Source organism: Cnephaeus nilssonii, assembly GCF_951640355.1.
Source record: "Cnephaeus nilssonii genome assembly, chromosome: 5".
NCBI lineage: Eukaryota > Metazoa > Chordata > Mammalia > Chiroptera > Vespertilionidae > Cnephaeus > Cnephaeus nilssonii.
In genome coordinates, this window is record NC_137076.1 from 40,411,077 (window position 1) to 40,425,608 (window position 14,532).

Genomic DNA, 14,532 nt, shown 5'->3' on the forward strand with positions numbered 1-14,532 from the left:
AGCAATTTTCCCATTGTAATTTTAATCTGAACACAAAATGTATCCAAAAAGTAAAGAGTAAATATGATTTTTACACTAGAAAATTCTTCAACTGATTAAGTGTATATGACAGATATTTATATGTCAAATAAACTAGAAAAGACACTTACCTCCCTTTTTTTAGCTTCATTTGTGCTGTACTTTGGAAAGAGGTAGGAAAAAATATTTCCACAACAACAGGCAACATGTACCAGGGGACCTTCTTTTCCTAAACTCAATCCTGATGCCACAGCCAGTACTAATGTGATGGTTTTAATCATTAAAGTCCATTTTCCCAAGTAACCTCTGATGATGAATCCACTCAGAATAGTTTTAATCTACAAAGGAAAGATTAAGGCAGATTGATATCCTTTAAAAAGAACCATGAGAACTTAACTAACTTAAGTGACTCTCTTGTTTTACTCAGAATACCACCTCATAAATTTTGGTGGACTATGAATAATTTACAATTTATTTTTCAAAAGCTTAAACTAATAGCTACATATAATAAATTTATATCATATTCTAACACTGTTCCCAAGCAAGGATAGAAGGCAACCCTATCTCACAAACAAAACTAAAATATTAGGTCACGTTCAAAGGAATACAGACCTTAATACAAGATAAATAATTACAAACCAGAAAAAGACAAATTTGAGTATTTGTTTTGGAAATATAATATAGATACATTTCAGACATTCTGTGTCGGAAATAAAGATATTATGCCTTCTCAGAGTCCTGTAATTATGTGTAATATTTACCTACACGTTAAAAAGAAGTGACAACTGTTAAATACTGTATGATAATGCTCCTTATTGAAGATATTCTTAATAGACTTTGAAAATCACTACAATTTAGTGTTTACAAGAAATGCACTAGAAAAAGTGGTAAATTATATAACAGAAAAATACAAAGGGGAAAGAAATGAGTTGATATGATGTTCAATCCTAACTCTAGCCTCCTTTACTGTTGATAAACAATAAAACACAAAAGTTTGTGCTATTGACTCGCTATGACCTAATGTTTATTTTAAAGTATAAAATGGTTATAAATATTATCTGCCAAATTCAAAAATTAACTTATTTAATTAAGATATATTTATATAGAGAGAATGAATGTATTTAAATCTAAACATCAATTAATCTATCAAATAACTTCAGGCTACACGATATTTCTTCAGGTTCTTGGGATCTCAGTAAGACTTAGGCTATTTGTTTAGCCATGTGATAAATTAGTGTTAAGAAAAAAAAAAATCAACCTCCAAGGTAAATGGTGAAATGACTACAGGGCAGAATTTCTTTCAATGTCTACAATAAGCATACATTTTTTTCAACTTTTTTTTTTTTAAAATATATTTTTATTGATTTCAGAGAAGAAAGGAGAGGGAGAGAGAAAGAGACATCAATGATGAGAGATAATCATTGATCGGCTGCCTCCTGCAGGCCCCCACTGGGGATGTGCCAGCAACCTGGGCATGTGCCCTTGATTGGAATCGAACCTGGGACCCTTCAGTCTTCAGACTGACACTCTACCCACTGAACCAAACCAGCTAGAGCTAAACTTTTCTTTTTTTATATTACAAACAAAACATGTCCCCCCAAAAAAACAACTACTTTCCCTAGAAGCAAAAATGATAAGCATCATAACAATTACTAAATGTTTAAGGATACTAGTACTAAGTATTGCATGCTTACCTCTGGAATTCCAGAGCCACAGGCATATGGAGCAAATACCTTTACCAAAGAAACAGCAAGAAAGGCAAAACTCAAGGCCCAGAAGATGTACATTATGTAGTTCATGATGTAAGAACCAGGACCCTATAAAGCAAACAGTTCAATTGTATGAATTTAATTTACAATGCACCACTAATGCAAATGCTTGCCGCATAAGAAATGGGTAAAACTTGTAAAGGCTCCTGTTTACGTCCACAATAAGAAAAGCTTTACATGAACAAACATTTAGGTAGAAACCGAAAACATATTTGTATCCATCCCAAGGAGCCTTAGTTTTATTGTGCAGAGCCTCAGCTATACTTTAATCTCTAAAATTCAGCTATAGCAAAATTTTTAAAACATATTATATATGATCCTGTAACATATTATATAATATTCTAACTCCTAAAATGTTCATTATAGAACATCAAGAACAGGATAATCACACTTCAATACTGTAATGCCATGAAGAAAAATCTATGGATTTCTCCAAGATATCTCCAGTTAAGCCTTATTTTACTAAATTTTTTGATAATTCATACTTCCCAAATAATTATGATGTAATATATGTTAAACAGTTTTAGTAACCTGACTTCATGACAACTTTTTGTGGTTACACAGATCCTACTGCACTTCTTTTCTACAATAAGAAATATATTTCACATCATAGCCCAGTAGACTAAAATGTGACTGTGTAATTAATATAAGAGTTTCTTGAAACAATACTTATATTTTACTTGCTGTAAAGTAGCCTCATATTTTTCATTCTATCCTATTGTATTTCTTTTTTTCCCTTTAATGCAGGTTGCAATCATCTAATATGTGGTTAACTCTATAATTAAATGAATTTGGAGACTCATTTCTCTACAGCAATTATTAATTCATCTTGAGACAAAGAAGACTTACCTCTGCTTGACCTATGATTAACTCTGCCCATGTTTTCCACTGTGGACATTTATCCCTCTCCTCAAATGTTGTTTCACTAGATCCCCAACAACACTGTTCATGGTTGTACCACAAAGCATTAAAGCAAATGCCTTCCTTTAGGTCAGTCATCCAATCAGCAGCAATGTCTATTAATCCAGCCAATGCCCCTATAAAAACAAGTAGGAGGTGGTAAAAAATTAAGTTCATTTTTGGGAGTTAAGAACTATCAAGTTAAAAAAGCCAAGGAAAACAGGAGATTCCCTACAAATAAAGGGTCATATACGTAATATAATGTGAATTTAAGATTTTCAAATTTTCATTATCTTAAGTTCATACTACATTTTAAAAACTGTAAATTCCTATTCTTTAAAACCGTTGTCTTTTGTTTGAAATTAAAACTAGTTACATCATTCAAATTAATTGTGATTTTTTAAAAAGGTATATAAAAGATACTAAAACATCTTCAAAAGACAGCTACCTGTCAGGAAATTCACAAACCTGGTTACTGAAGTCAGAGTTTTTACTAGTATGTTTCAATCCAAAAGTTAATAGAATTAATTTAGTGTCCATTAGAAATAATTAGTGAAACTTCTAGCATTAATTACTGTGATAGATTTTCATTTCTTTCTTAAACAAAAGATCAAATACATCAAGATCATTTACTGCCAGAATACAAAAAAATACACAAATTTATGGCAAAAATCTAGGTCCTTTTCACCATATAAAAAGATCAATGAGTCATATAATTCTTGTGCATGTCAATTAGAGATATCAGTAGCTCCCTCTATTCTGCACACAAATTTTAAATTTTTCTCATGCTCTTCTGGACATAATCTTCCACGGTGGAAGCTGGAAGTCATTAAAACAGTCCTTAATGTTTGTTTTCAGATCTTCAATGCTATTCTTAAAAATCTCACACATATGGACTTTGTGGTTACTCTAGCATGGTGGTTAAAAGTGTAGGCTCTTGAACTAAACTACCTGAATTTTAATCTGCTTGGCCATTTATTTCTTATATGACCTCTGTCTGTGCTTCAGTCCCCTCGTCTGTAAAATGGTGATAATAATAACACATATACCAGAGATTTTCAACCAGTGTGCTGCAAGAAATTTTTAAAACATGCAATACCTGACTATTCAGTCAGGGGCACTGACCTCTTTTCCCTTACATTGTCAAATAAAAAAATGACAACAGCCAACACAATAGCTGTATGGTGTGAATGAATCTAAAGTATACCTATTTTTGCCTTGGCTGGCATGCTCAGTCGTTAGAGCATCGGCCTGTGCACCAGAGTGCACCTGGTTTGATTTCCAGTCAGAGGCATGTACATGGGTTGTGGGTTCGCTCCCACCCCAGTTGATGTGTCTCTCTCACATCAGTGTTTCTCTCTCTCTCCACCTCCCCTCCCTCCCTTCTTCCCTTCCTCCCCCTCTAAAAAAGCAATGTAAAATATCCTCAGTTGAGAAATTAACAACAATAAAATTATACCTATTTTTGTCAGATCAGCAAAAAATACATTTTTGCTGTGCCACCGAATTTTAGTAATTAGTTTATGTGTGCCATGATATGAAAAGGGTTGAAAATCACTGGCATATACCATAGAATTGTATGAGGTTTATATACATAAAGCTTTTAGAGCAGTGTATGACATATAAGAAGCACTCAATAAATATTAGTTACTTACTATGAAGTTAACTTTAAAAGATATTTTATTGATCATCTGGTCCAAACCATGTACTTTACAGATACAGAAACTGAACCCAGAAAGATTTAAAAAACTGGATAGAGCCAAAACGAGATTCAGAAGCCTCCTGCCTTCCAGTCTTGTGTTTAAGAAGATTTTTGGAGGAAAGAAACAAAATAAAAATGATCTTAAAAATCTAACAATACCTGGGGAAAATAATTGTGGAAAGGAGAGAGACCTATTTATTGTTCTGTTAACCAGAAAAGGACGGCATAAAAAGTTTCCTTACCGGATGCCAATCCTGTCAGTGTTACCACTAGCCATCCTGACCACGCATCATACAAGCTTTTCGTCATTTCCCATGCTGATTCTTTCTTTTTGCTGTTGATCTGAAATTAGAAATGCTTATGCTTCATTTTCAAACTATGACTAGAAGCCACAATTCTAGAATCTAACAATTTTCTCAGTTATTATACACAGGACAGTACTTTCTACATTAAATAATGGGAAAGGTGAGTTTGAGGTGGAACCACTATCAGTTGCTATACCTGTAAACCAATGACAAACATTTACCCAGAGATATGTATTTTAATAAGAACCTCAGAATTTGAGCACAAAGGATCCACCCACAAACCATATAAAGTCTGACCCAGACTGGTCTAAACCGTATCAAATTTAGCTGGTATGCATCTTTTATATTCACAGCAATAAGACATTAAAGCTTGAAATGTGGATCATTCCCTAGTCATTCTCTGCTCCTAGAACCTAAGTGGATTATTATATTCTTTAAAAGGTAAGGTCAGTGACTAACAGTTCCATGCCCATTAATGTAGTACAAAAACACTCATGTGAATAAAGGGACTATAAAAATAAATTTACAAATAAATGTATAGGTCTGTAAATATGCAGGAATGAAGAGCTCCTATGCCACTGGCAGGTCCAGAGGCCCTCTTTTACCACTGTGTAAGGCAGATGTGTCCTCCACTGAATGTGGAGGAGGTGAGATTAGCATGGTGTTAACAGGTTTGGTTTCCAGATCTCACTAAGACACAAGAAGCCAAGTCTTCCTCTCTTAGTAAGCATCACTTCTAAACCTAAACCCGTTTTACTAGGATTGTTAAAAAGCCATATTCTAGAAAGACATGTACCATCCAATTCCTCTCATATGTGGAATCTAATGAACAAAATGAACTAACAAGCAAAAAAAAAGACAGATTCATACATAGAGAGCAGGATGACAGCTGGGGGGTGGGGGCTGAGAAGGGGTAGAGGGATTGAACAAAAAAGAAAGAAAAAAACTCATGGACACAACAGAGTATTGATTATTGGGGGAGGGTTTGAGTGGGGGAGGCTGGAGGAGGGTATGAGGAGATAAATGGTGGTGGACAGAGACTTGATTTGGGATGGTGAACACACAATATAGTACAGATGATGTATTGTGGAATTGTGCACCTGAAACCTATATAATTTTGTTAGCCAGTGTCACCCCAATAAATTCAATAAAAAGGGGAAAAAAGCCATATTCTAGAAACTACATTACTACCAGCACAGAGATAAAATTGGCTAAGAAAAAGGGACAGGGGAGCAATATCCTATGAGTAGGACTTCAATGCTCAACTGTCCCATAGGAGGGCACCAGCGAGAACTTTACATGTATCACGCATACGCGTGTCAACTTAGCCTTTTATATAGATAGAATAAACTTGCTTAATTAGACCTGCTTTCTGATTTAGCTAAACTTTTTCCAGCCCAGTGAAGCACCCCAACTTCTCTTTCAGGTAACTGTCAGCAACACAGTAGTAAATACCAACACGAAGCAGATAATTATTGTAGATCACACAGGGAGAACAAAGGGTAAAATATTTAACTGTAGCAGTGTTTAATTATATTCTGCACAGTGAGAAAACCTGAAGTCGTTTTCAAGTTCCACCATTTCTTACTTCTTTTCGTTCAGGTCAAGTTTCTAAACTTTCTAAATCTCTGTTTTCCGGCTAATGAAAAGAAAATAGGATTCCACCAAGTCTCCTATCTACCTACTCCAGGACTTCTGTGAGGATCAAATGAGATGAGGCACGTGAAAACACTTCACAGACATTTAGTTAAACTGTAAAATGTCCGCACCTGGCTATAAAGCAAGTCGGGTTCCTGAGCTGAAGAAACTCCAAGGACGCTAGTAGCTAGGGAGAGGAAGCCAGACATTGCTACGTGACGTCATTACCTGGCACCCACAGCCACTGTTTCCAGGTTGGGCTGGGCTGTGGGCTGCGTTTTGCACCATGAGGTCTTGGCAGCGTTGGCTGCAATTTGGTGGGGTGTCACTCCAGGGTGGTGGTGGGGCCAGAATCCCATTTGGGGGAAGCCAAGTGTTTGTTTGTGGGCGCCAGGTAGATTGCAGACTCCAAAGTTACAAAGGGCTTTTTGGAATTTGAAATTTTGCAGTCAAAGAGATTTCTTTTTATCTCTTTTTTTTAAAATGTATTTTTGGATTACATTATACCAGTAAGTCACAACCCATAACAAGAAAGATCCATAAGTTGTACTCTCTAATAAAAGCCACTTTTTTTTTGAATAGCGATTTATTACAATACTCAATATCAATTTGAGAAACATTTCAGAATTTAAAAACTGAGAAAAGAGATAAAAGAGCAATACTGCATAAAACTACGTCCCCAGAAAGTAATTACTTTTGAATAATGAGAATTATGTAACGTTTCCTGTTTTGCCATAGCTGCTGTGCTGATCAAAGCCCAAAATCATGCTGACTTCCAAATCTTGAACTTGACTTAATCTTCCCTCCTCATGGGCCCTGTTTTCCTTTTCCTTTCTATTTTGTCTTACTACACACTTTTTTATTTTATTTTAAGATACCTCAAATCCTTTCTGGAAAGATATGGGGTATAAATAAACTTTAAAAATGCTTAAAATTACTTTAATGTATAACATATATTTTGACAGTCAGAGATCATTGGCAGAAATATATTATTAAAGGATCTAATTATGTACTATATTTTTTAAATGACTGAAAATACTTACCCGTCTATGCCTTTCTCTGTCTTTACATTTCTCTCGAACCCAATCAATAGTATGGAAATCATCATATGTACCAACGCCTGGAATTGGTTCATCCAAAAGATCCAGTAAATGTGTAGAACTGTTAATGCTGCCTCCATTTGTCATTGTGTAATGAGTTCCTATAAGCAAAAGAGGAAAAATGATTATGTTTTATGAGAAACAATGGTGAACAATGTAACCTTCTTAGAAGTTCATTAGTAATAGTATCACTAGAAATCATTACAATAAAATAGAAAAATTAAGAAAATGACTCAAATTAAGAAAAAAATTATGTAAAATTTGGAAATAACACAAAGTGATTATGGCATGTCCTTTTTTTAAAAAATATATTTTATTGATTTCAGAGAGGGAGAGAGATAGAAACATCAATGATGAGAGAGAATCATTGATCAGCTGCCTCCTGCATACCCCCAGCTAGAGATCGAGCTTGCAACCCGGGCATGTGCCCTTGACTGGAATCAAACCTGGGACCCTTCAGTCCGCAGGCCAATGCTCTAGCCATTGAGCCAAACCAGCTAGGGCATGGCATGTCCTTTCAAACCCATACTAGAGTATCAAAAATAAGCCAGCCTCATAGACTCTAGTCCAAGACAGCTAAGTAAGTTTGGACAAGTCATCTTTAAATGTTAAATATCCTATATAATAAAAGGGTAATATGCAAACTGACCCTAACTGCCGAATGACCGGGAACTACCAGTCACTATGATGCACACTGATCACCACGGAGCAGATAAGCAAAAGAGGGGGAGTGCCGCTCAGCCAGAAGCCAGCTCATAGCTGGCCAGAGCACCGGCGGTGGCAGGAGCCTCTCCTGCCTCCACGGCAGCACTAAGGATGTCTGACTAATAGCTTAGGCCTGCTCCCCCATAAGCCATTAGTTGGACATCCCCCAAGGGCTCCCAGGCTGCCAGAGGCATGTCTGACTGCCAGCTTAGGCCCGATCCCCTGGGAAGCGGGCCTAAGCTGGCAGTCGGACATCCCCGGAGGGGTCCCAGATTGCAAGAGGGCACAGACCGGGCTGAGGGACTCCCCCCAAGTGCACAAATTTTCGTGCACCAGGCCTCTAGTCTTTATTATATATGCTACACCTTATAATAAAGACATATAAGTAAAGAAGCATTTGAAATTTTTCTAAAGCCCTAAAAACTTAGAAAAGCTGGTACATAATTTCAAATAGGTGATTTTAGCATAAATAATTACAAATTACATCTTTAAATTATGTAGCAGTAATATAGACTTTATACCAAAAGTAATAATCTAGAATTGTGTCATTTTAATAGAAATATAACTAATTGATAGAGAATATAGAGCAGCACTATACTAATGTTTAAACAAACATTGTAAAAGTAAAACACAAGAAACCTGCTTATTTTATTGGATGACTTTAAGGCTTGCAGTCTGGTGATTAAAATTACTCATTCCCTTTTATTTACAGATAAACTATCATAAATGTTAAGTCACTTCACAAAACTATTATCTGGCAAAGCTAGAATCTGAACTTTCCCCAATCACAATAAACACTGCCTAGATTAGAGCAACAGATTATTATAAATCAGCTGGAGGGTGAAGGAAAGGGAGAGTTGCACAGTCACGTCAGTACTAAAAACTAATTTTATTGCTGATAGAAGCCAAATAAATTATACTGCAGGCTGCAAGTTGTTTCTTGATCATTCAAAGAGACAGTAGGAACTAGCACTAATATAGAAAGGGTTAATATTTTAAACAGTATTATAAATACTGAATATTGTTCTAATAAACTTAAATGTCTTTTACTTCTACCAGATAAAACAGGGTTTTCTCTTACCTCCCTACTCAATACATTTGAATGTTTGCCTTGAAAAGGTGTAAAACTTCTAAAAGGAGAATAGTATATTGATTTCAGTGTTTTGGCAGAAGTACTCCAAGAATAAATAATTAATCATTCTTGACCGAGGGTTTAAAAGCCCAATCCCTACAATGGCCCATATGCTCATTCACATAAAACATATACTCTAAACCTTACACTTAAAGCTCAAGTACACTAGCTCTTTCTTTCTGCCTCTATCCTGATTTTATTCAGCAATTTCCACTTGGTAAAAGCTAACTAAAAGGCCACAAATTTTCGTAAGAGAAAGCAACTGGAGAATGAATATGACAATGTATAATATCTTGACAAATGTGAGACTCTCTGACTCTGCTTTCCATGTAACATTAAAACTGGCAGGGGAGAGGGAGGTAAGAGAGCAACCAAAGGACTTTTATGCATGCATATATGCATAACCCATGGACAAAGAACAGTAGGAGGGTGAGGGCATGTGCTGGGGGCTGGGAACGACCAGGGAGAGGTAAATGGGAGAAAGAGAGACTCATGTAATACTTTAAACAATAAAATTTTTTTAAAAAAATAAATAAATAAATAAATAAATAAATAAATAAATAAAAAACAAAAACAAAAAACTGGTAATTTTTTAAAAATGTTACACAGATAATAGCATATATAATAGCAAGAGAAAGAACAAGAGACAGAATAAACTAATGTGGTAAAATATAACATTTCAGGAATCTAGGTAAAGGGTACACTATTTTTCAACATCTATAAGTCTGAAATTAAAAGAAAATATTATTTTAAGTGTACTTTGAAAAAATATTTTTTAAATGTATAAGATGACATATTTTACAAACTTCAAATTCCCTCCCGACCATGTGCCCTTATCTGGGTAGAATTTAAGAAACACAGACTACTGATCTTAATTATTACTCTTCTATGCAAAAAATACAAAAGCAAAATTTCTATACACTTAATGTGTATACAATGCAATGTCATCAGCCCCAATGATAAGCATTTCCAAGCTGTTTGCCCCAATGTAGGTGAATAGCAAAAAAGGCACATATTCCTCTGACAGACTTAAGAACTAGGAAGTAAAAAAGTAGAGACTATTATTCTTTTTTATGAAGTAGCAAAAAGTATTTATTTTAGCCATGTGTCTTGACTTCAGTGACGTTAAAATATTTACTCTGTAGAAACTGACATCTAAACTATGTACAACTGAGGGTCCTGATTTAATGTATGATTTTGATTTAATTTGGGTGTTACTACTTTAGCCCTAGCACTCAATTTAGTTTCTTCACAACATGCTCCATAGCCTTTGCCCTTTCCCGTACATTTTATTAACTTCCTAAGGCAGCAAGAAACAACAGCCAAGCCCTACTAACTAGTGGTCACAAGGTACGGCTTCCCTTAAGCTGAAGATAACATTATGCCCTAAATCAGTGATGGGCAACCTTTTGAGCTTGGTGTGTCAAACTTCGCCAAAAAACTGAGCATAACTCAGGTAGTGTGTCACTTTGAGGAAAAAACTAACTCCAAGACTCTAGTCGCAAATGTTTCATCCTCAGGAGCAGCAAATGTTTCATCCTCAGCATGCGGCCGCATGTCATCAGAAATGGCTACGCGTGTCAGCACTGACACGCGTGTCATAGGTTCGCCATCACTGCCCTAAATTGTGTTTCAGCTCCTGAGCCCTAAAGTGAAATGACTCCCATGAAACTAAACTGCAGGACCACGAAGCTCACCTCAAGACCTGACATCATGATTTACCTTACTTACTTCACTCTTGACCAATCAGTTTCATCAATAATCCCAAACCCCTTATTCGTGATGGCATGATTTTGCCTCTTGTCTGTAAACCATTGGGGAGTCGGGTATTTTGGAACGCAAGCTCATCCCTTCTCCGCATTGGCACCAATCTAAAAAGTGAATTCTGAGGAGAAACCAAGATGGCAGCAAAGGTAAACACCTAAACTGCTGCCTCGCACAACAATTTCAAAACTACAACTAAAAGACAAAACGACATCATCCAGAACCACAGGAAGGCTGGCTGGTGGAAACTCTACAACTAGAAGGAAAGAGAAAGGCACACTGAGACTCAGAGGAGCTGCAGAAGGCAGAGATACTGAGACGCGCGCGGAGAGGGCTGGCAACTGAGTACGCGGCTGGCTTTCTCAACCTGGAGGGAGACAAAATCTCCCGACCGCTCTGAACTCCAGTTCTGGGCAAGACTCAGGGGACCCAGACTCATTTGGGGAGAAACTGGACTGTCAGGAAAGAGAAAAGCACAATGAGACTCAGAGGAACTGCGAAAGGCAGAGGTACGGAGGCGCGCGCGCGCGGAGAGGGCTGGCAACTGAGTACGCAGCTGGCTTTCTCAACTGGGAGTGAGACAGAAGCTCCCTACTGCTCTGAACTCCAGTTCCGGGTGAGACTCTGGGGACCCAGACTCATTCAGGGAGAAACTGGACTCTCAGGCAGCGGGCGAAACTCGAGGGCGGCTTTCTCTCAGAGGTGCTTGCAGAGATTACTTCGGGACACTGAGACCCAGGGGCCTCTTAGGGCAGAGCTGACAGGAAGCCATTGCTGTCTGCTCAACCCTGAGACTCCGTCCCATCCAAGCTGAGCACAGAGGCTTTTGCAAGTCTTGTCTCATAAGGGTGTCTCCAGCACAGAAGTTCTCCCAGTGTAGACACAGCTGATCCTCACAGCCAATTGGCCTGGAGGTCAATTCCCCCAGTGATACCAACAACAATGAAGGCTTCACTACAACAAGGCTGTGCACACAGCCCACAAAGGGGTGTACCAAGAGTGTCCACTCAGGTAACTGGGGAGGCTGAGCCACTGGGCCCCATAGGACACTTAGCAGACAAAGCCACTCTATCAACTCAGGGAAGCAGCCAAAATGCGGAGACAAAGAAACAGGTCACAAATGAAAGAAATGAAGGAAAGCAAACAACTGGATATAAAGTTCAAAACCACGGTTATAAGGTTTTTCAAGAATTTTCTAGAAAAGGCCAATAAATGTAGCAAGACCCTCGAGGATATGAAAAAGGACCAACTAGAAATTAAGCACACACTGACTGAAATAAAAAATAATATACAGAGATCCAACAGCAGACTAGAGGATCACAAGAATCAAGTCAAAGATTTGAAATACAAAGAAGCAAAAAACACCCAACCAGAAAAGCAAAAAGAAAAAAAGAATCCAAAAATATGAAGACAGTGTAAGGAGCCTCTGGGACAACTTCAAGCGTACCAACATCCGAATTATGGGGGTGCCAGAAGAAGAGAAAGAGCAAGATACTGAAAACCTATTTAAAGAAATAATGACAGAAAACTTCCCCCACCTGGTGAAAGAAATAGACTTACAAGTCCAGGAAGCACAGAGAACCCCAAACAAAAGGAATCCAGAGAGGACCACATCAAGACACATCATAATTAAAATGCCAAGAACAAAAGAGAAAGAGAGAATATTAAAAGCAGCAAGAGAAAAACAGTTAGTTACCTACAAGGGAGCACCCATACTACTGTCAGCAGATTTCTCAAGAGAAACTATGCAGGCCAGATGGGAGTGGCAAGAAATATTCAAAGTGATGAACAGCAAGAACCTACAACCAAGATTACTCTACCCAGCAAAGCTATCATTCAGAATTGAAGGTCAGATAAAGAGCTTCACAGATAAGAAAAAGCTAAAGGAGTTCATCACCACCAAACCAGTATTATATAAAATGCTGAAAGGTGTTCTTTAAGAGGAAGAAGAAAAAGGTAAAGATAAAAATTATGAACAACAAATACATATCTATCACCATCAACAAGTGAATCTAAAAATCAAGTGAATAGCCAAAACCGGTTTGGCTCAGTGGATAGAGCGTCGGCCTGTGGACTAAAAGGTCCCAGGTTCGATTCCAGTCAAGGGCATGTACCTTGGTTGCGGGCACATCCCCGGTAGGGGGTGTGCAAGAGGCAGCTGGTCGATGTTTCTCTCTCATTGATGTTTCTAGCTTTCTATCCCTCTCCCTTCCTCTCTGTAAAAAATCAATAAAATATATTTTAAAAAATAAATAATAAAAAAATTAAAATCAAGTGAATAAAAAATCTGATGAACAAAATAAACTGGTGAATATAATAGAATCAGGGGCATAGAAAGGGAGTGGACTGACAATTGTTGGGGGGAAAGGGGTGTGGGGGTGCGGGAAGAGACTGGACAAAAATCATACACCTATGGATGAGGACAATGGGGGGCGGGGGGGGTAAGGGCAGAGGGGGGGTGGGAACCGGGTGGAGGGGAGCTATTGGGGGGAAAAAGAGGAACAACTGTAATAATCTGAACAATAAATATTTATTTAAAAATAAATAAAAAAATAAAAAGTGGCCGAGACCGGTTTGGCTCAGTGGATAGAGCGTCGGCCTGCGGACTGAAGGGTCCCAGGTTCGATTCCGGTCAAGGGCATGTACCTTGGTTGCGGGCACATCCCCATTAGGGGGTGTGCAGGAGGCAGCTGATCGATGTTTCTCTCTCATTGATGTTTCTAACTCTGTCCCTCTCCATTCCTCTCTGTAAAAAAAAAAAAAAATCAATAAAATATATTTTAAAAAAAAATAAAATAAAATAAAAAGTGAATTCTTTCATCCACTAAAAACTCCTGCTTATACATTTCTTTCAGTCTGTGTGAACCTGCAGATGAACTCTCATTCAGCTCGGTAACATTTATATGCAGTAATTCTAAATATGTGAACACCAGAAATGAAGGACTCACACTTTTTAAACCAAAGGACTTTGTGGATCAATGTATTATGTTTTAGATCTTGCACATTGTGTCCATTAGACTAGAATATCTAGGGTTGCCACTGCACATGTTGAGGTGGAAATTAGCCAGAGCAGCTTGTGTCCCCAACAGACTGCTTGAAGGTCATTCTGTCCCCTCATGCCTACTTGCTTCTACTTGACAGAGCAAAGGTGATGAAAACAGTAAAGAGGGAAATACTGCTTGATCTTGGTTTTGGGGAAGCCCACAGAAACAGATTTTCCCTTAGAGATTGGGTCCTTCTTGTGACTTGCTGTCATATTAGCTTGGACAGTGAACAAGATAGATTTGGGTATGAAAATAAAAACATTTTGCTGAGATAGAGCTGGTTAGAATATTTATTGGACTCTAGTAAATATAATTAAATGGAATCTCCAGGAAGAGGAAAGTACCTTTCTCCTTGTATCCTGTTTTTTGCTTACTGTACTAGATTATTACTGACAATTGAAGGATACCATATTGACTGTGAAATTAATAAATATTTTTAATTTAAAGTATGTTAT

General features: G+C 37.4%; 1 protein-coding gene across 5 annotated transcripts in view; it reads right to left on the reverse strand.

The window, feature by feature from the left end:
• Positions 1–14,532, reverse strand: part of CLCN3 (chloride voltage-gated channel 3) — a 73,309-nt gene that overhangs the window by 25,512 nt on the left and 33,265 nt on the right. For all 5 annotated transcript variants that reach the window (XM_079770127.1, XM_079770126.1, XM_079770124.1 and 2 more), the window contains 5 exons: positions 7,376–7,533; positions 4,632–4,731; positions 2,637–2,824; positions 1,713–1,835; positions 150–356 (listed from right to left, as the gene is read on the reverse strand). In XM_079770127.1, the coding sequence (XP_079626253.1) occupies positions 150–356; positions 1,713–1,835; positions 2,637–2,824; positions 4,632–4,731; positions 7,376–7,519 (762 nt within the window). In that variant the 5' untranslated portion in view covers positions 7,520–7,533. The remainder of the gene's footprint in view (positions 1–149; positions 357–1,712; positions 1,836–2,636; positions 2,825–4,631; positions 4,732–7,375; positions 7,534–14,532) is intronic.